The sequence below is a fragment of the Pelodiscus sinensis genome, chromosome 4, assembly GCF_052426305.1.
Source record: "Pelodiscus sinensis isolate ZL-2025 chromosome 4, ASM5242630v1, whole genome shotgun sequence".
Taxonomy (NCBI): Eukaryota; Metazoa; Chordata; order Testudines; family Trionychidae; genus Pelodiscus; species Pelodiscus sinensis.
In genome coordinates, this window is record NC_143055.1 from 117,117,977 (window position 1) to 117,132,338 (window position 14,362).

A 14,362-nucleotide genomic window follows, 5' to 3' on the forward strand; every position below is an offset into this window, starting at 1 on the left:
AATTAGTGGTTTTTCCATTCAACAAGAGGCAATGCTGCCATAAAGGCTGTCATTAAAGTAGGGGAAATGGTTAGAAAATAAATATTCGGGATGAAAAAGCTGAAAGATATTTGCAGCTTTAAAATTGTTAGTCAAGTGTACACTTCTCCCCTCTGCCATTTTTAAGGTGATTACTGTTGGACCTCCCTGATCCTGCACTCTCAGGACCTGAGTGGTCCTGAACCATGGAGTTTGCCAGACCAAGGGAGGTCCAGGCTCCCCTCCCTGCCACCACCAGCCCCCACCAGGCTTGTGCTCATGCTGGACCACAGATATTGCTTGTCCCGAGAGTCCCAGATTTTAGAGGTTCAAATTATATTGTGATTTGCTGGTGTACATGATATTTACATAACATAGGGAAACTCAATATGTTGTGCTAAAAAAGGAAGCAGTTGAATACCAGTGCATGTCAAGAATAGAGTGCAAGAGCTGCAGAAAGTAGTGTAACACACTACACCTCTGGGTTTAAATAAAAAACATACCTTTTGTACAACAACAGGATCAGGTTTTGGTGCAGAGGCCACTCTGAAAGAGACAAAATATGCACAAATTTAAAAATACATGTACTGCATTGACAGGGTCCTGCAATACTGCACCTCTTACAGTATACCTAACTATCTTCTCCCCCATCTAATGTTGGTGAATTTCCACTACACTTAATTGCTTTCTTCAGAGGAAATGAGATTACTGGATTTGTGTCTACAGTATCGCAGATAACAGATGACAAAAATGGACAAATTGGATTCTCTTACTCCTAAGCATTTAAGGCCCACCAGAACAAAACAGCCACCTTTCCTAGGAGCACACTGAAACATTAATTTTAATTAATTTTCCTTCAGATTGATCACTAAATGGCAGCCATTAAGTTCTAGACAAAAACTTCACAGACTCCTGCAAAAACAACTGCACATTACCTCAGAATATGTATAATCAAGGGCTTATGTCTCCACTTTTTTTCAACATAAACAAGTTACTACCACACAAGAGTCATTTTGATCTGTTTAAATTTTAGATTAACTATAATCTTTTCAATGGTCATGAGCCATAATCTCAATAATTTGCTTTGTTTTCTTTTCCCTGTGTATGGAGTTACTTGTTTTTAACTAAACTGTGTAAATCGGACAAATTCTGTTTAAATACAGCACCATCATAAGAGCAGTGCTAAAGCACAAAACTTCTAGCACAGAGCTTCTTTTCAGTACTAAAAAAAGAGGCAGTTCTGCTTTTGAAGGATTATATCCAAATGAAGTTACAATTAGTACTTCATGTGGACTTTCAGGCCTTCCAAGAGAAGTACAATGTAACTCCAAGTCTTTTGCACATAGAAAGATATATTCTTCCAAATGGATGCAAACTGTTGGAGAAAGGGGAAGGACAATGGAGAACATCCGAAGTTTGTGCGGCTGCAGGAACCTGAGGTCCTCACCTCAAGGGAGTGTGTGCGCATGTGCACCCCAAATCATACAACCCTGATTTTCTAAAAGTATTTGCAATAGGGTTTTGCGTAAGGGAATACTGAATATAACTTCTAGAATTTAACTGTCGGGGAAGAACAACGAGTAGTTCTGTGCCACCTTAGAGACTAACAAAAATACATATAGTATCATGAGCTTTCGTGGGCAAAATTACTTCCATTAACCGGTGAGTAGATAATAGAGATAGCTCTCCAGATTAGCAGTAGGAAAGTCAGAAATGTAGATAATTAATATTTCAGGTGAATCTATATAACTGATGCTTCTTGTACTGTTCATTTATAGTCTCACTTTTAATATGCAAATATATCTACCCTTCCATGTACACCATTTGACTTCAGGACACATCAGCTCCTACTAATAAAATAACTGTGTGCTACTAAAGTGCTCACGTAACAAGTGTGGCTACTAGCTATTGACTGGTACCAATAGAGACACGTGCATTATGCAGATATGTTGGCTAAAGAAACACGCAGAGAGCAAGCAACACATTTTCCCCTTTGTTTTAAGCATTTGTTCATCACTGATAACACATTATGCACCCAACAACGATCATTCTAAACTGAGAGAGGTTTTTGTCCCTTCGAAGGAACAGATGGGAAAGGGTTCAGAAAAGGGCAACTAAAATGATTAGGGGTTTGGAATGGGTCCCATATGAAGAGAGGTTAAAGCGACTGGGACTTTTCAGCTTAGAAAAGAGGAGACTGAGGGGCGATATGATAGACGTATATAAAATCATGAGTGTTGTGGAGAGGGCAGAAAAAGAAAAGTTATTTATTAGTTCCCATAATAGAAGGACTAGAGGACACCAAATGAAATTAATGGGTAGCAGGTTTAAAACTAATAAAAGAAAGTTCTTCTTCACACAGTGTGTAGTCAACCTGTGGAACTCCTTGCCAGAGGAGGCTGTGAATGCTAGGACTATAACAGAGTTTAAAGAGAAGCTAGCTAATTTCATGGAGGTTAGGTTCATAAAAGGCTATTAGCCGGGGGATAGAAATGGTGTCCCTGGCCTCTGTTTGTCAGAGGCTGGAGAAGGATGGCAGGAGACAAATCGCTTGATCATTGTCTTCGGTCCACCCTCTCTGGGGCACCTGGTGGTGGCCACTGTCAGCAGACAGGCTACTGGACCAGATGGACCTTTGGTCTGACCCAGTACGGCCATTCTTATGTTCTTATGTTAGATCTGCTCTCCCAGTTTCCTACAGAATTTACAGCCTATGAGACTACTGACTTCAAAACCTATAAAGCACTGGGGTGCATCATTAATCACTTCTAACTGAAGAGCTGTCTATTTACAGCAACAAAAAACACCAAGAGAATAAATGCCAACACACATGGAGAGATGTATTTAATTATGACCATAGCTAGCATGAAACATGTATATCATACCATAATTTGATACACTTATGGATGAAAAGTTATTTGTTGGAAAACTGCTACAATCTAAGCTGCCCCTATAGTGTAAAATGAAAAATGTTCATTTTTGAAGTTTGAGTTTTATATTTAAAGATTCAGCCAGAATTTTACACATCTTCAAAGCATGAGGAGCAATTTGCAACACCATGCTGATCAGTCTCCTTCCTAAAACTCTCCTGGCAAAGAACACTATCATGGACACACATGTTCAGGAAAATAGAAAGCAAAGACAAAAACTCTCCCAACATTATAGTTTGTGTCATCTTTTTCTTAACAACCCTCTCCAACAATTTTTCAGGAGATTATAACTTTCCCTTAACTTTTAGAAATAGAAAAAAGTTATTACATTTTAGTATAAGATCTGTTTATGCACATACTAGTGTATAGTATCTGCACAGTGTTATTTCCTAATTATTATTTTGCAAACCTATTTTGTCTTCAGAATAACATTTAAAAATACTATTAAAAAGTTAAATCAGCTTCTGATCATTAAAAATATTCATAATGTTCTTTTAACATGGAGTCAGACATAATACCATTATATAATTTTACCGTAAGCACATGAGAGACTAGGAAATAAGTGTGTGCCCAGACATGTTTCAAAGCATTACATGGCTTTGATGACTTCTGACCACAACTAGCCAAATTTGTGGTTTATCCAAGATCCTGAAGAAAATGTTCACCAAGCAAACTAAGCCACCAAGGTGTGACTAAGAAAAACATGCTACAGTGGTTACGCAAATCAAGAAAAAAAAAAATCATAGTTCCGGTTGAAACACAAAACATTTCCAACACTTCAACCAAATGGAATGCTTCCTTAAGTACTTTAATAAGCACAAGTGCTCTAGTATTGTGATAGATGTTAACATATGAAAATAGTTTTAATACCTATCTGTCTGCAATATCGTACGTGTCCCTTCTAGCTACAGCTCATTTATCTCCTAGTTCACCATGGCAGGATTTAAATGCCAATTTTGCAGATATCAATTTTAGTGGGTAAAGTGGGCTGAGCAGAACAACAGACAATCAAGGCATTCACAAAACATTACTGTTCTTCCTATTAACCCTTTTTTTCAAGTCACTTAATTAGGCTTGATAGTACTAATTTGAAAGGAAGATATCTTACATAACATAACAACGGCCGTACTGGGTCAGACCAAAGGTCCATCTAGCCCAGTAGCCTGTCTGCCAACAGTGGCCAGCACCAAGTGCTCCAGAAAGGGTGGACCGAAGACAATGATCAAGCGATTTGTCTCCTGCCATCTCTCTCCAGCCTCTGACAAACAGAGGCCAGGGACACCATTTCTATCCCCTGGCTAATAGCCTTTTATGGACCTAACCTCCATGAAATTGTCTAGCTTCTCTTTAAACTCTATTATAGTCCTAGCCTTCACAGCCTCCTCTAGCAAGGAGTTCCACAGGTTGACTACACACTGTGTGAAGAAGAACTTTCTTTTATTAGTTTTAAATCTGCTATCCATTAATTTCATTTGGTGTCCTCTAGTTCTTCTATTATGGGAACTAATAAATAACTTTTCTTCATCTGCCCTCTCCACACCACTCATGATTTTATATACGTCTATCATATCCCCCCTCGGTCTCCTCTTTTCTAAACTGAAAAGTCCCAGTCGCTTTAACCTCTCTTCATATGGGACCTGTTCCAAACCCCTAATCATTTTAGTTGTCCTTTTCTGAACCCTTTCCAAGGCCAAAAATATCTTTTTTGAGGTGAGGAGACCACATCTGTACACAGTATTCAAGATGTGGGCATACCATAGTTTTATACAGGGGCAGTAAGATATTCTGGGTCTTATTTTCTATCCCTTTCTTAATAATTCCTAGCATCCTATTTGCCTTTTTGACCGCCGATGCACACTGTGTAGAAGTTTTCAGAGAACTATCCACGATAACTCCAAGATCTCTTTCCTGATTTGTCGTAGCCAAATTAGCCCCCATCATACTGTACATATAGTTGGGGTTATTTTTCCTGATGTGCATTACTTTACACTTATCCACATTAAATTTCATTTGCCATTTTGTTGCCCAATCACTCTGCTTAGTGAGATCTTTTTTGAGTCCCTCACAGTCTGCTTCTGTCTTGACTATCCTAAACAGTTTGGTATCATCCGCAAACATTACCACCTCACTTCTTACCCCTTTCTCCAAATCATTTATGAATAAGTTGATCTTGATCTTGTTTAGTGTCACTAAGTTTGGTATCATCCACAAATGTTACCACCTCACTGCTTACCCCTTTCTCCAGATCATTTATGAATAAGTTGATCTTGATCTTGTTTAGTGTAATTAAGAATGCCAGTTGATCAGTAGATGAACCAATCTAATTTCCACAACAGTAGTAAACGTATGCCAACTCTTGTTTAGTATAATTCAATACAAGACCACAAAATCCATTCATAAGCCAGAGTCCCCACAATGTTTGTCTTGCCATAGTTTGTCGCCATAACAACAATTCTGAAATCCTAATACTTAAGAGTGTTTTAGTCCTCTAAAGTTTTGTTTCAGGAGATTTTCTTTTTCTTTTTTTTACACTTCCAACCTGACACAAACCATATTCTACATGTTTTTATCTCAACACTTCAGTTCATATTTATACTTACGTATGTGTTCTGAATTTACAGTAAACTAAGAGGAATCTAATTAAATGTATATAATGTAAAGATTGTATTAACAGGCTTATTACCAGATTCTGGCAGAGAATTTGGGGGGATTTTCCTTTAAATTTTCTACCTCTAAATGGAGCCTTATTCTTCCTTTGCTAGCCTCAAAGTTAGTTTTACCTCACTCAAATTATTCATTAGTATGAATCAGGAAAAATCAAGTTAGACTTAGATCCATTTGGGAGAATAAAATTACATCTACAGTACAAGATACAGAAAAAAGCCTGTACTATCATAACAATTTCTTAGTTTAAATTTTGGAGTAATAGCTTACGAGCATAAGAGGAGTCAAAGTGATCCTGGAGTCCACAATTAAACTGTACAATAATATTCTTAAAATAACTAGATACCACATAAGTAATACTATGAATGTACCGCTTTTTACCCCATTACCCCCCAAAAAAGCAACAGAGAAGAAAAAATACTATGCTAAAGGATATTTCTCACCACAGCTTCTAACTTCAGTAGTCTCCCAGAATAAAGACATGTAGCCTTTGGCCCCAAGGGAGCAGGGTTATCCAATATTAGATCCAGTTATTCACCTCTTGTAAGCCACAACACCTTCCTGAAGCAAGGTTTAATCCCAGAATTTATAAACTCAGACAACCCACCTCTACCACAGGAAATGTCTATCAATCTGATTTTTCTAGTTCAGAATCTCTAAGTTAAGGAGGGAAAGTATTTGTACTATACCCTTGGTGCAGCCATGTATAAAACACAAGTTTTTAAAATACCTGGCAGAATTAAACTGCTCCATTTCATATGGAGTCCAAGTTGTGATTCTGGATCTTAATTGTGGTACAGCAGATTTCCGATAATCTGGCACCTTTGGGACCTAGGTGGTGCCTGATTATCGGATATGCTGGAGTATGGAGAGGTACTCCAGTGAGGGGCTGTGATGGGTCCGGGGGGGGTGGGCGGGGAACTCTGCAGCTTCCCCAAGTCTGCCACTCGTCAGTTTCAGCAGCGGCGGACTTGGGGATGCGGCAGAGCAGAGCAGCTGGGATGCTGCCAGGTTGGTTCTACAGCGCTGCCCCTCACCCCCCTGCTCAGCGATAACTACTGCGGTCTGGGGGGTGGGGAGCCCGCTCCTCTCCCGGAAACTCTCAGCGGAGGCGCGGGGCTTCCCCCGTCTTCGTGCAAAAGTCGCAGTGCGGGTTTCGGTAGAACAGTCAGAGAGGCATAATCCCCTTCCCTTCTTCTCCCCTTCCCTTTCCCAGCTGCAAGCGCCCATGGGGCTCACAGAAGGTCCAATTGTCCGGCTGGCCGGAGCACTTCTGGGTTCCAGTTGATGCCAGACTATCAGGAGTGTCGGACCATTGGATGATGGACAGTTGGAGTTTTACTGTAATTAAGTAATGAAATAATTTTAGAATCACAGAGCTGGAAGAGACCTCAGAAGATAATCAAGTCCAGCTCCCTGCTCTAGGCAGGACCAATCCCAAGTAAATCCCAACTGCAAGATGGCAAATCATCAACAAATTTACCAGTTCCCTATTTTTCTACCAAAATACTTAAAACAATATTACATTCATTTTGCAGTTGTGAACATCTCCTTTCAACTATATTTCCACATGCCATGTCACAGTATTTCAACAATTCCATTCAGAATTGGGAACAACAAAATACAATCAGAAAGACTTTGCCATATATTACTACCAGTCCTACAAGAATTCCCTTTTGAGATCTCCTGCCTACTTATGCACATAGAAGAGATGTAAATAATTAACAGGTTTTGGATAAGTATCTGAAAGACTGTGCAAATACTGAAGAAAAACAAACAAATGAACCCTTGGAAACTGGTTCATCACTATTCATCAACCAATTTGTAAGTGCTGTTTATATGTTTTGCAATGAAGCACTCATCATACAAACTATGGAGCTGTACAATTCAAGAGTTTCTACAAATGCAGTGAAAGTTAATTTAATTTTTGTATCTGCTTTATGAAGAATATGTAGATGGAAAGGTGTTCAAGATCTTACACTTGAATGTTTATTCAAAAGGGGAGAATGTCAAGATTTGAAAAGATCCAAGGCTGAACTTATACTTTCAAATTTCCGGAAGGGCTGGGTGGTCAATGGAAAAATAAAAGGATTTGTCTCACCTATTCAGATTTGGCCCACATTTGCGAAAAGCCATACTTTTCTGCCACTATGATATTAGCCTAATATCTATCTATATTAGCCTAACCTTTGTGGAAGACGTCCACTCAATAAAATGCAATAGAGTTAGAGGAGGCAGTACTGCTAGCGATAATGCAGTACTCTTTCAGAAAATAAATGACTTCAGTGTCTAGGTCTGACAGCCTTTTTGATGCTTTTTGGTTAATGTTGTCAGTTACACTCAGCTGGCTCCCCGGAAGCAGCTTTGCTGCCGCAGGGCAGCGAAGCCTCCTCTTTGGAAGTCAGGCAGGCAAGGGCTGGCAGCCCTGCTCCCAAGGAGTCTTTGATTCATACTCTGCAGTTTAAAGCTTATTTATTTAAGCTTTATAGTGCAAAACCCACAGCGTGTAACCACTGAGATTTTCAGCCATTACAGGATTACCTGTTTAACGACCTTTTAGCATCCTCTTCTCTATAAAACATGTAGATGGTATCATGAGCTTTTGTGGGCACAGCCCACTTCTTCAGATGACTGGAATTAGGACTAGAGTTTTCTTATCCTCTAGTCATAACTCTGGTCATCTGAAGAAGTGGGCTATACCCACGAAAGCTCATGATACCATCTACATGTTTTGTTAGTCTATAAAGTGCTACCAGACCATTTGCTTGCTGTTCCTTCCCTCCCCCCCCCCGCTGTAACAGACTAACTTGGCTACCCCCTGAAGCTTCTCTATAAAAGTTTTTTTCTTCTTTTTCAGAAACTATGTAAAAAAAGTCCATTTAGATCAGACCAACAAAGTGAACTTTGTTCTATAAGCACACAGCAAGCTGTTCTCATATGATGAATATTGTATGACATTTAATGCAAATCAAAACATTCCACCTTCTAGCCCAGCTTATTAGCTGTTCTTCCCTATAGATGCCTGTTAAACTAGTCTTTGAATATTCATTTTTATTCATCCCTTTTCCATTTATTTAACTTATAAAAATGAATCAAAACAATGTTAAAAAGGTTCTCACTATAGTTAACCATAGCCAAGAAATGAATAATTAAGGCTGAAACTGTAGTATGCCATGCTATCGTCACTACAGCAGAGAAAAAGCCACAATATGAATGGCAATAAAAAGTGTGAAATATTATGTATCTAACATCAATAATTAAGAACAAGCAGTTTAAATATTAAATGGCATCTACAATAAAAGTTTACAAGGTTTAGACTTATAAGGTTTAGACGATATAAATCACCCTTAACAAATCCTCCATGTATTCAATATCCCACAGATTTTTTCTTCTTGCTGAAAAGGCAGAAATTGCATCCCAGGGTGGGATGCGAAGATTCTTAACTGTCCTGGACAGATGCCATCAAAACAGAGTGTCAGTTCTTGAGCTGATAATATCAACTTGTGAAGCTCCATTAAGACAAATAAGCTATGCCAGATTACACTAGCTGAGGATCTAGTCTTTAACATTTCATATGCTTAAATCCAAGACTCACACAAAGAGAGAGACTTCAGAGTAGCATCATACTGAACTCCTTAAAACTCCACTTGCTTCATTTATCTGCACATTCATGAAGAGGCTATTTTACTGGTTTACAATTAGAATTTTTTTTTAATCAAAGAAAAATCTTGAATTCTGCTGGAACTGTGGCAAGTACCCCCACCTCTCTGACAAAAAGTTTCCTACTTGCAATTGCAAAGACATCAGTTTCATCAGCCCCTGATTAAACAAGGTTTCTAAATACAAAATGTTAAAAATATAATATTCGAAACTTTTTACACTTCCTCTTAGTCAAACATTTTAAACCTCTTTTAAATTACTAAAGTGAAAATTGCAGAAGTATTTTTTTTAACTGATGGACAAAATGAACAAAGTGCTTATACACTGAAACTGATGAAAGATTTTTTGAATAGCAAAATTATAAACTTAAAAAATGGAAATGCTGACATACTAGTCCAAGTTGCTAGTGGGGCCTCTCTTTTCCGATAATGGCCTCTCTTACCACTACTTGTAAAAACCAAACCAGTCTGGAAAGCTCTCTACATAATTCCATTCTTTCCTTTTTTGGGGGGGGGGGGAGGGAGGGCATAGTTTTGGGGTTGAGGCCTCTGTTAAATGTAATCCTGTATAAAACTTTTTTCTGGCTAAAAAGAGAGAAATATTGCATCCTCAAAATGAACTTTTTTCTGTTCTTCATGATCATCTAACAGCAATTCTTAGCATTATGTATTGTATCTCTGAGTAGACACTAATGAGATCCTATAGGCAACCGCAACAGAAACTAATACTTGAATGGTTTTGCCATTTTAGCCTATGGTTTGAATTTTCAACTCAATTTTATTTTATGACATTGCTCAGTTGGCCAATTTACAGCAATGCAGCTTCTTAAAAAAGGCTAAAATGTTGAATGTGCACATGCCAAACTATGACTCTTGCTCGGGGTTATCCGAACAAAACAAAATCAGATGTAATTTAAAGCAAAGAAAAATGAGAAGTATTTCAAATATTTGTTACTGACCAAAAAACCCTTAATTATTTCTAGAATATAAAAATACCCTTTACTTAGGGCAGCTGAAATTACATATAACTTAAAGAAAAACAAAAACATGTGTTACAATTTTGTTTTCTGTTAATATAAACCATCATCATCATCCTGGCTCTTATAACCCTTTTCATCAGAACCTCTCCAAGTGCTTTTACAAAGATGGTCACAGTGTAACTATCTTTGTTTTACAGATGGGGAGCTGTGACTTGCTCGACGTCTCCCAGAAAGCAAGGCGGTGACAGATCCAGGGATACATCTGTATAAACTGAAATGGCTGCCACAGGCACACAGTTTGGGTTCATTGTTTGAGTTATCCGCCATATAATAATGAAATAATATTTTTCTTACCTGCTGCTTAGGGTTGCCAGGTGGTTTAACAAAAAATACCAAAACTGCCTCCCCCCCCCCAAAAAAAACCAAACCACACAGCAAAAAATTGTGTTGAGAAAAAAGGGGGGGGAGACCAAAGTTGTTAAGCAAGTGTTGCACCACTCTCTCCAGTTTGGGGCCACATACTAACCCCCAATGCACCCAGCTCTCCCCCAGAGCCAGGCTCCCCTAGTGACCCCCCCCATCCCAATGCACCGAACCCGCCTTGCCCCAATCAAATCCCCCCCCCCCGCCCCGAGCCAAGCACCAGAGGAACGGGACGGCCAGGTAAGTTAATCTTACTTTTAAAATTGCTGCTCCTGCCGCTTGGCCCAGCTGCCTCGGCTCGCATTGTGTAGAGGGAGGCATCACATGGCCAGCTCCCGAGTCTCTGCTGGTCACGTGGGCCAGAGCAGCGTGCGCTCCGCTCCCACCCCAGCCCAGGTCCTCCCTAGCGTGGTGCCCGGCAAGTGCCCCCTCCTGTCCCACTTCACTACAACTCTGCCATGCTCCTCACTCCCCTACCCCCACCAGATGTGACAGGGGAAAATTATCCTGGCCGGACTTCTGTCCGAGGGGAACAGGAAATACTGGACATTTCACGTGTCAGTTATTTCCTGTTTTGTTTTTTTTAAACCGGATGGAGCCCACAAATACTGGACTGTCCGAGTGAATACCAGACACCTGGCAACCCACTGCTGCTTTATATGCTACCTCTAAGTAATTCACTTTATCTTGTAAAGACAAGCTCCTACAGCCTGTAACTACACATTACAGTAGTTTCAGCGAAACAGGTATCTTTGAAGGTATACATTAACATTTTTGAGGTGAGGGAATTTTATTTGGTATAGCACATCCACATTTTATGTTGTACTAAATGTCTTAAGAGGAAACCATCAATTTGAAACCAGTTATTATTAAACGATTATAAAGCAGTTTCAACTACTACACCTGACAGTGTCTTCTTGTCCATTTTTGTGGTTTTACAAGCATGTTTTCCTATTTTAAAAAAAAAGGATGTCTTGTTCTTGTTGTTCCACAAAAGACCAACACAAACCACAGAGGAACTGACTGACTATACAAAAAAACAAGTGAAATCAATTATACACAAAGTGCTTTTCTTACAGAAGAAAAAAAAAATTTAAGAAATATTTTTCTAATCTCAGCTGTTAATTGCAAAGGAGAAAGGGAATTGCTCTGTCAAATGTGATTTTTACTTTATTCTCTCAGCTCAAATTTATCCTTTCTCCAGGAGGATTCTTCTCTCAATGCATGCACAGTACAGTATACTGGAAAATACATTTGTGCATTTCTTGGTTGGATAAAGTGTGCACAAAAAGTGTGCATAAAAACTTAGTGCCTTTGAAATATTACTTTGTTGTATTTAGCATATATTTTTTTAAATGAGTCACAGTTTTAAGAATTCATTAGCTTAAAGTTTTCATGAGGTTAATTCTTCCTAATACTTAATTTCTGTGTCTCACAATCGGAGATCTAACACATTATAGATCATCTTCATAGTCTCATACCACATGATTCCTTACACAATTACTGTAGGAAAACACTATGTTAGGTAGAAGCAAGCAAAGAGACCATCTATTACATGAGGCCTCTCTATTCAGTCAAACCAGACCTTGCTCTCATTTTATATTGAAGTAAAGCCCAAGACTTCCACTCCATCTCTTCAAGGTGACATTTTAAAAGCTGCTGCCACTACCTTCCACATCCTAATGACTTAACCAACCAATCAACCTAAGGATGGGTACTTATAGTAAATTGTTCTTACCAGCCTCTTGTAACTTGAACAATCTAATTCACTATTTTTTTCTCCCCTCCCTCCCCTCACCTTATTTATTCCTGGATCTGGACTTCTAATACTCCAGTCATCTGAAGAAGTGGGTTGTGCCCATGAAAGCTCCTGATACCATCTACATGTTTTGTTAGTCTTTAAGGTGCTACTAGACTATTCGATTTTTTCAGTTACAGACTAACTCAGCTACCCCTCTGAACCTCCTACTTGGTTATTCCCCCATACAAAGACTTATGGGCTGTTTTCACAGCCTCTCAAGCCAGCCGCTGCTCATAGTCCCATTCCTGTGGTTTTGTGGCAATCCTACTGAACATATCTTTAATGATTAAGTGCAGCTAAACAATAATGTTATCTTATTATATGTTATTTAAAAAAATATTAAAGTAAAAACGACTATAAGTAGTAAAATGCTGAGATCTCCAAATAGTCAACTAACCGCATGAATTCTTATTGGTTACTCAACTATTTTATAGTTCCCGAGGGTGGGGCCAGCAGTCAGTACACTCCAGCCCCACTCCCAAGAAGCCCCCTGCCAGCTTCGCACTGCTGCCTCTATATTAGAGGCAACAGTGCAGGGTGTGAGGCGGGAGCTAGTCCGCGAAGGAAGCAGCAGCCTCTCCTGCCCCCCCCCCATGCTGCTGCTGAGGGGGTGGGGATGGCAAGCAGGCACCAAGTGGAGCTTTTAAGCTGGCTCTCCCCCCCCCCCCCCCAGACTCTGATACAAAGGCAGAATGAGGGGGAATGCATGTGGTCAACAAGATTAACAGATAAGCCTAGGCTTATCAGTTAATTGTATAGTCAACTTCATATCAACATCCCTTACCATAACCAATGTCCATAGAAAACCTTTTCTTTTTCATACATTTACATATTGCATTAATTTTACCACACAACAGATCTCATGTTGGTATTGGCTTGGTTACTTTGCAAGAACAAAGGCTTATGCAGCATGCTCTGTTCATACTTCACCTAGTCTTTACCTCATCTTTCCCTTCTTAATTTACGTTGTCCAATGGTTCCCTGGGTGGTCGTCTTCTTATCTTAGCCGGCTCAGACATTGTATTTTACCCTACTAAACTATTTCCTTATCTTATTTAGCAAAAACTTTCTGTTTTTAGCCTAATGATCTGTTTACCTCCCTAATTCAAGAAATGAGACCTTCCCTTCATTTGTTAATTACTCAAGTCAGGCCAGGCCTAACAAATGTCTCCAAATTACATGCATCTGACGAAGTGGGTCTTTGCCCATGAAAAGCTAATGCTCCAATACATCTGTTAGTCTATAAGGTTCCATGGCACTCTTTGTCGCTATCACAGATTGCTCTCAGGTCCCTGTGGCCAGAGCAGAGAGGTAAGATCCTTACCCAGAGTCATTCCAAGGTTGTTTGGTGGAAGTGACTCTGGTGCAGGCTCTCTCTGGGATTAGTCCTTCCACATAGCTATACATAGAACAGCTCAGACCAAAAGCCCACAGCCCCTGCCCAGAGCCTGTAACCCCTCCTATACCCTAAAACCCCTCACCCCAGCCCCACTCCAGAGCCTGCACCCCCCAACCAGAGCACTTGCTCCAACCCTCTGCTCCAGCCCTGAGCCCCCTCCCACGGAATCCCCCTTGGTATCACTCTCGCCACCTCAATTTTGTTGCGTGCACCAATATGAATGGGATGTGTTGTACACCACCTCCAATTGGTGCAGATAAAACACACACACACACACACACACACACACACACACCCACCCCCTCTGAGTGGAATGTCGGTCAGTACCAAAAACTGAGACTTGTTGACTATTTGAGCCTTATATATGGTCAGCTAGAAGATCTACTCAGCATCGCTTGGGTCCTTAACTCAAATAAGTTTTGTTTTTCTTCATTTAAATCACTTTTTCTGCAGTGGGCTAGGGACTGGGAGTTCAGTATGAAGGCTGT

At 39.8% G+C, this 14,362-nt stretch overlaps 1 protein-coding gene across 7 annotated transcripts in view; it reads right to left on the reverse strand.

The window, feature by feature from the left end:
• Positions 1-14,362, reverse strand: part of PDLIM5 (PDZ and LIM domain 5) — a 220,630-nt gene that overhangs the window by 103,975 nt on the left and 102,293 nt on the right. For all 7 annotated transcript variants that reach the window (XM_075929620.2, XM_014576356.4, XM_014576355.4 and 4 more), the window contains one exon: positions 522-564. In XM_075929620.2, the coding sequence (XP_075785735.2) occupies positions 522-564 (43 nt within the window). The remainder of the gene's footprint in view (positions 1-521; positions 565-14,362) is intronic.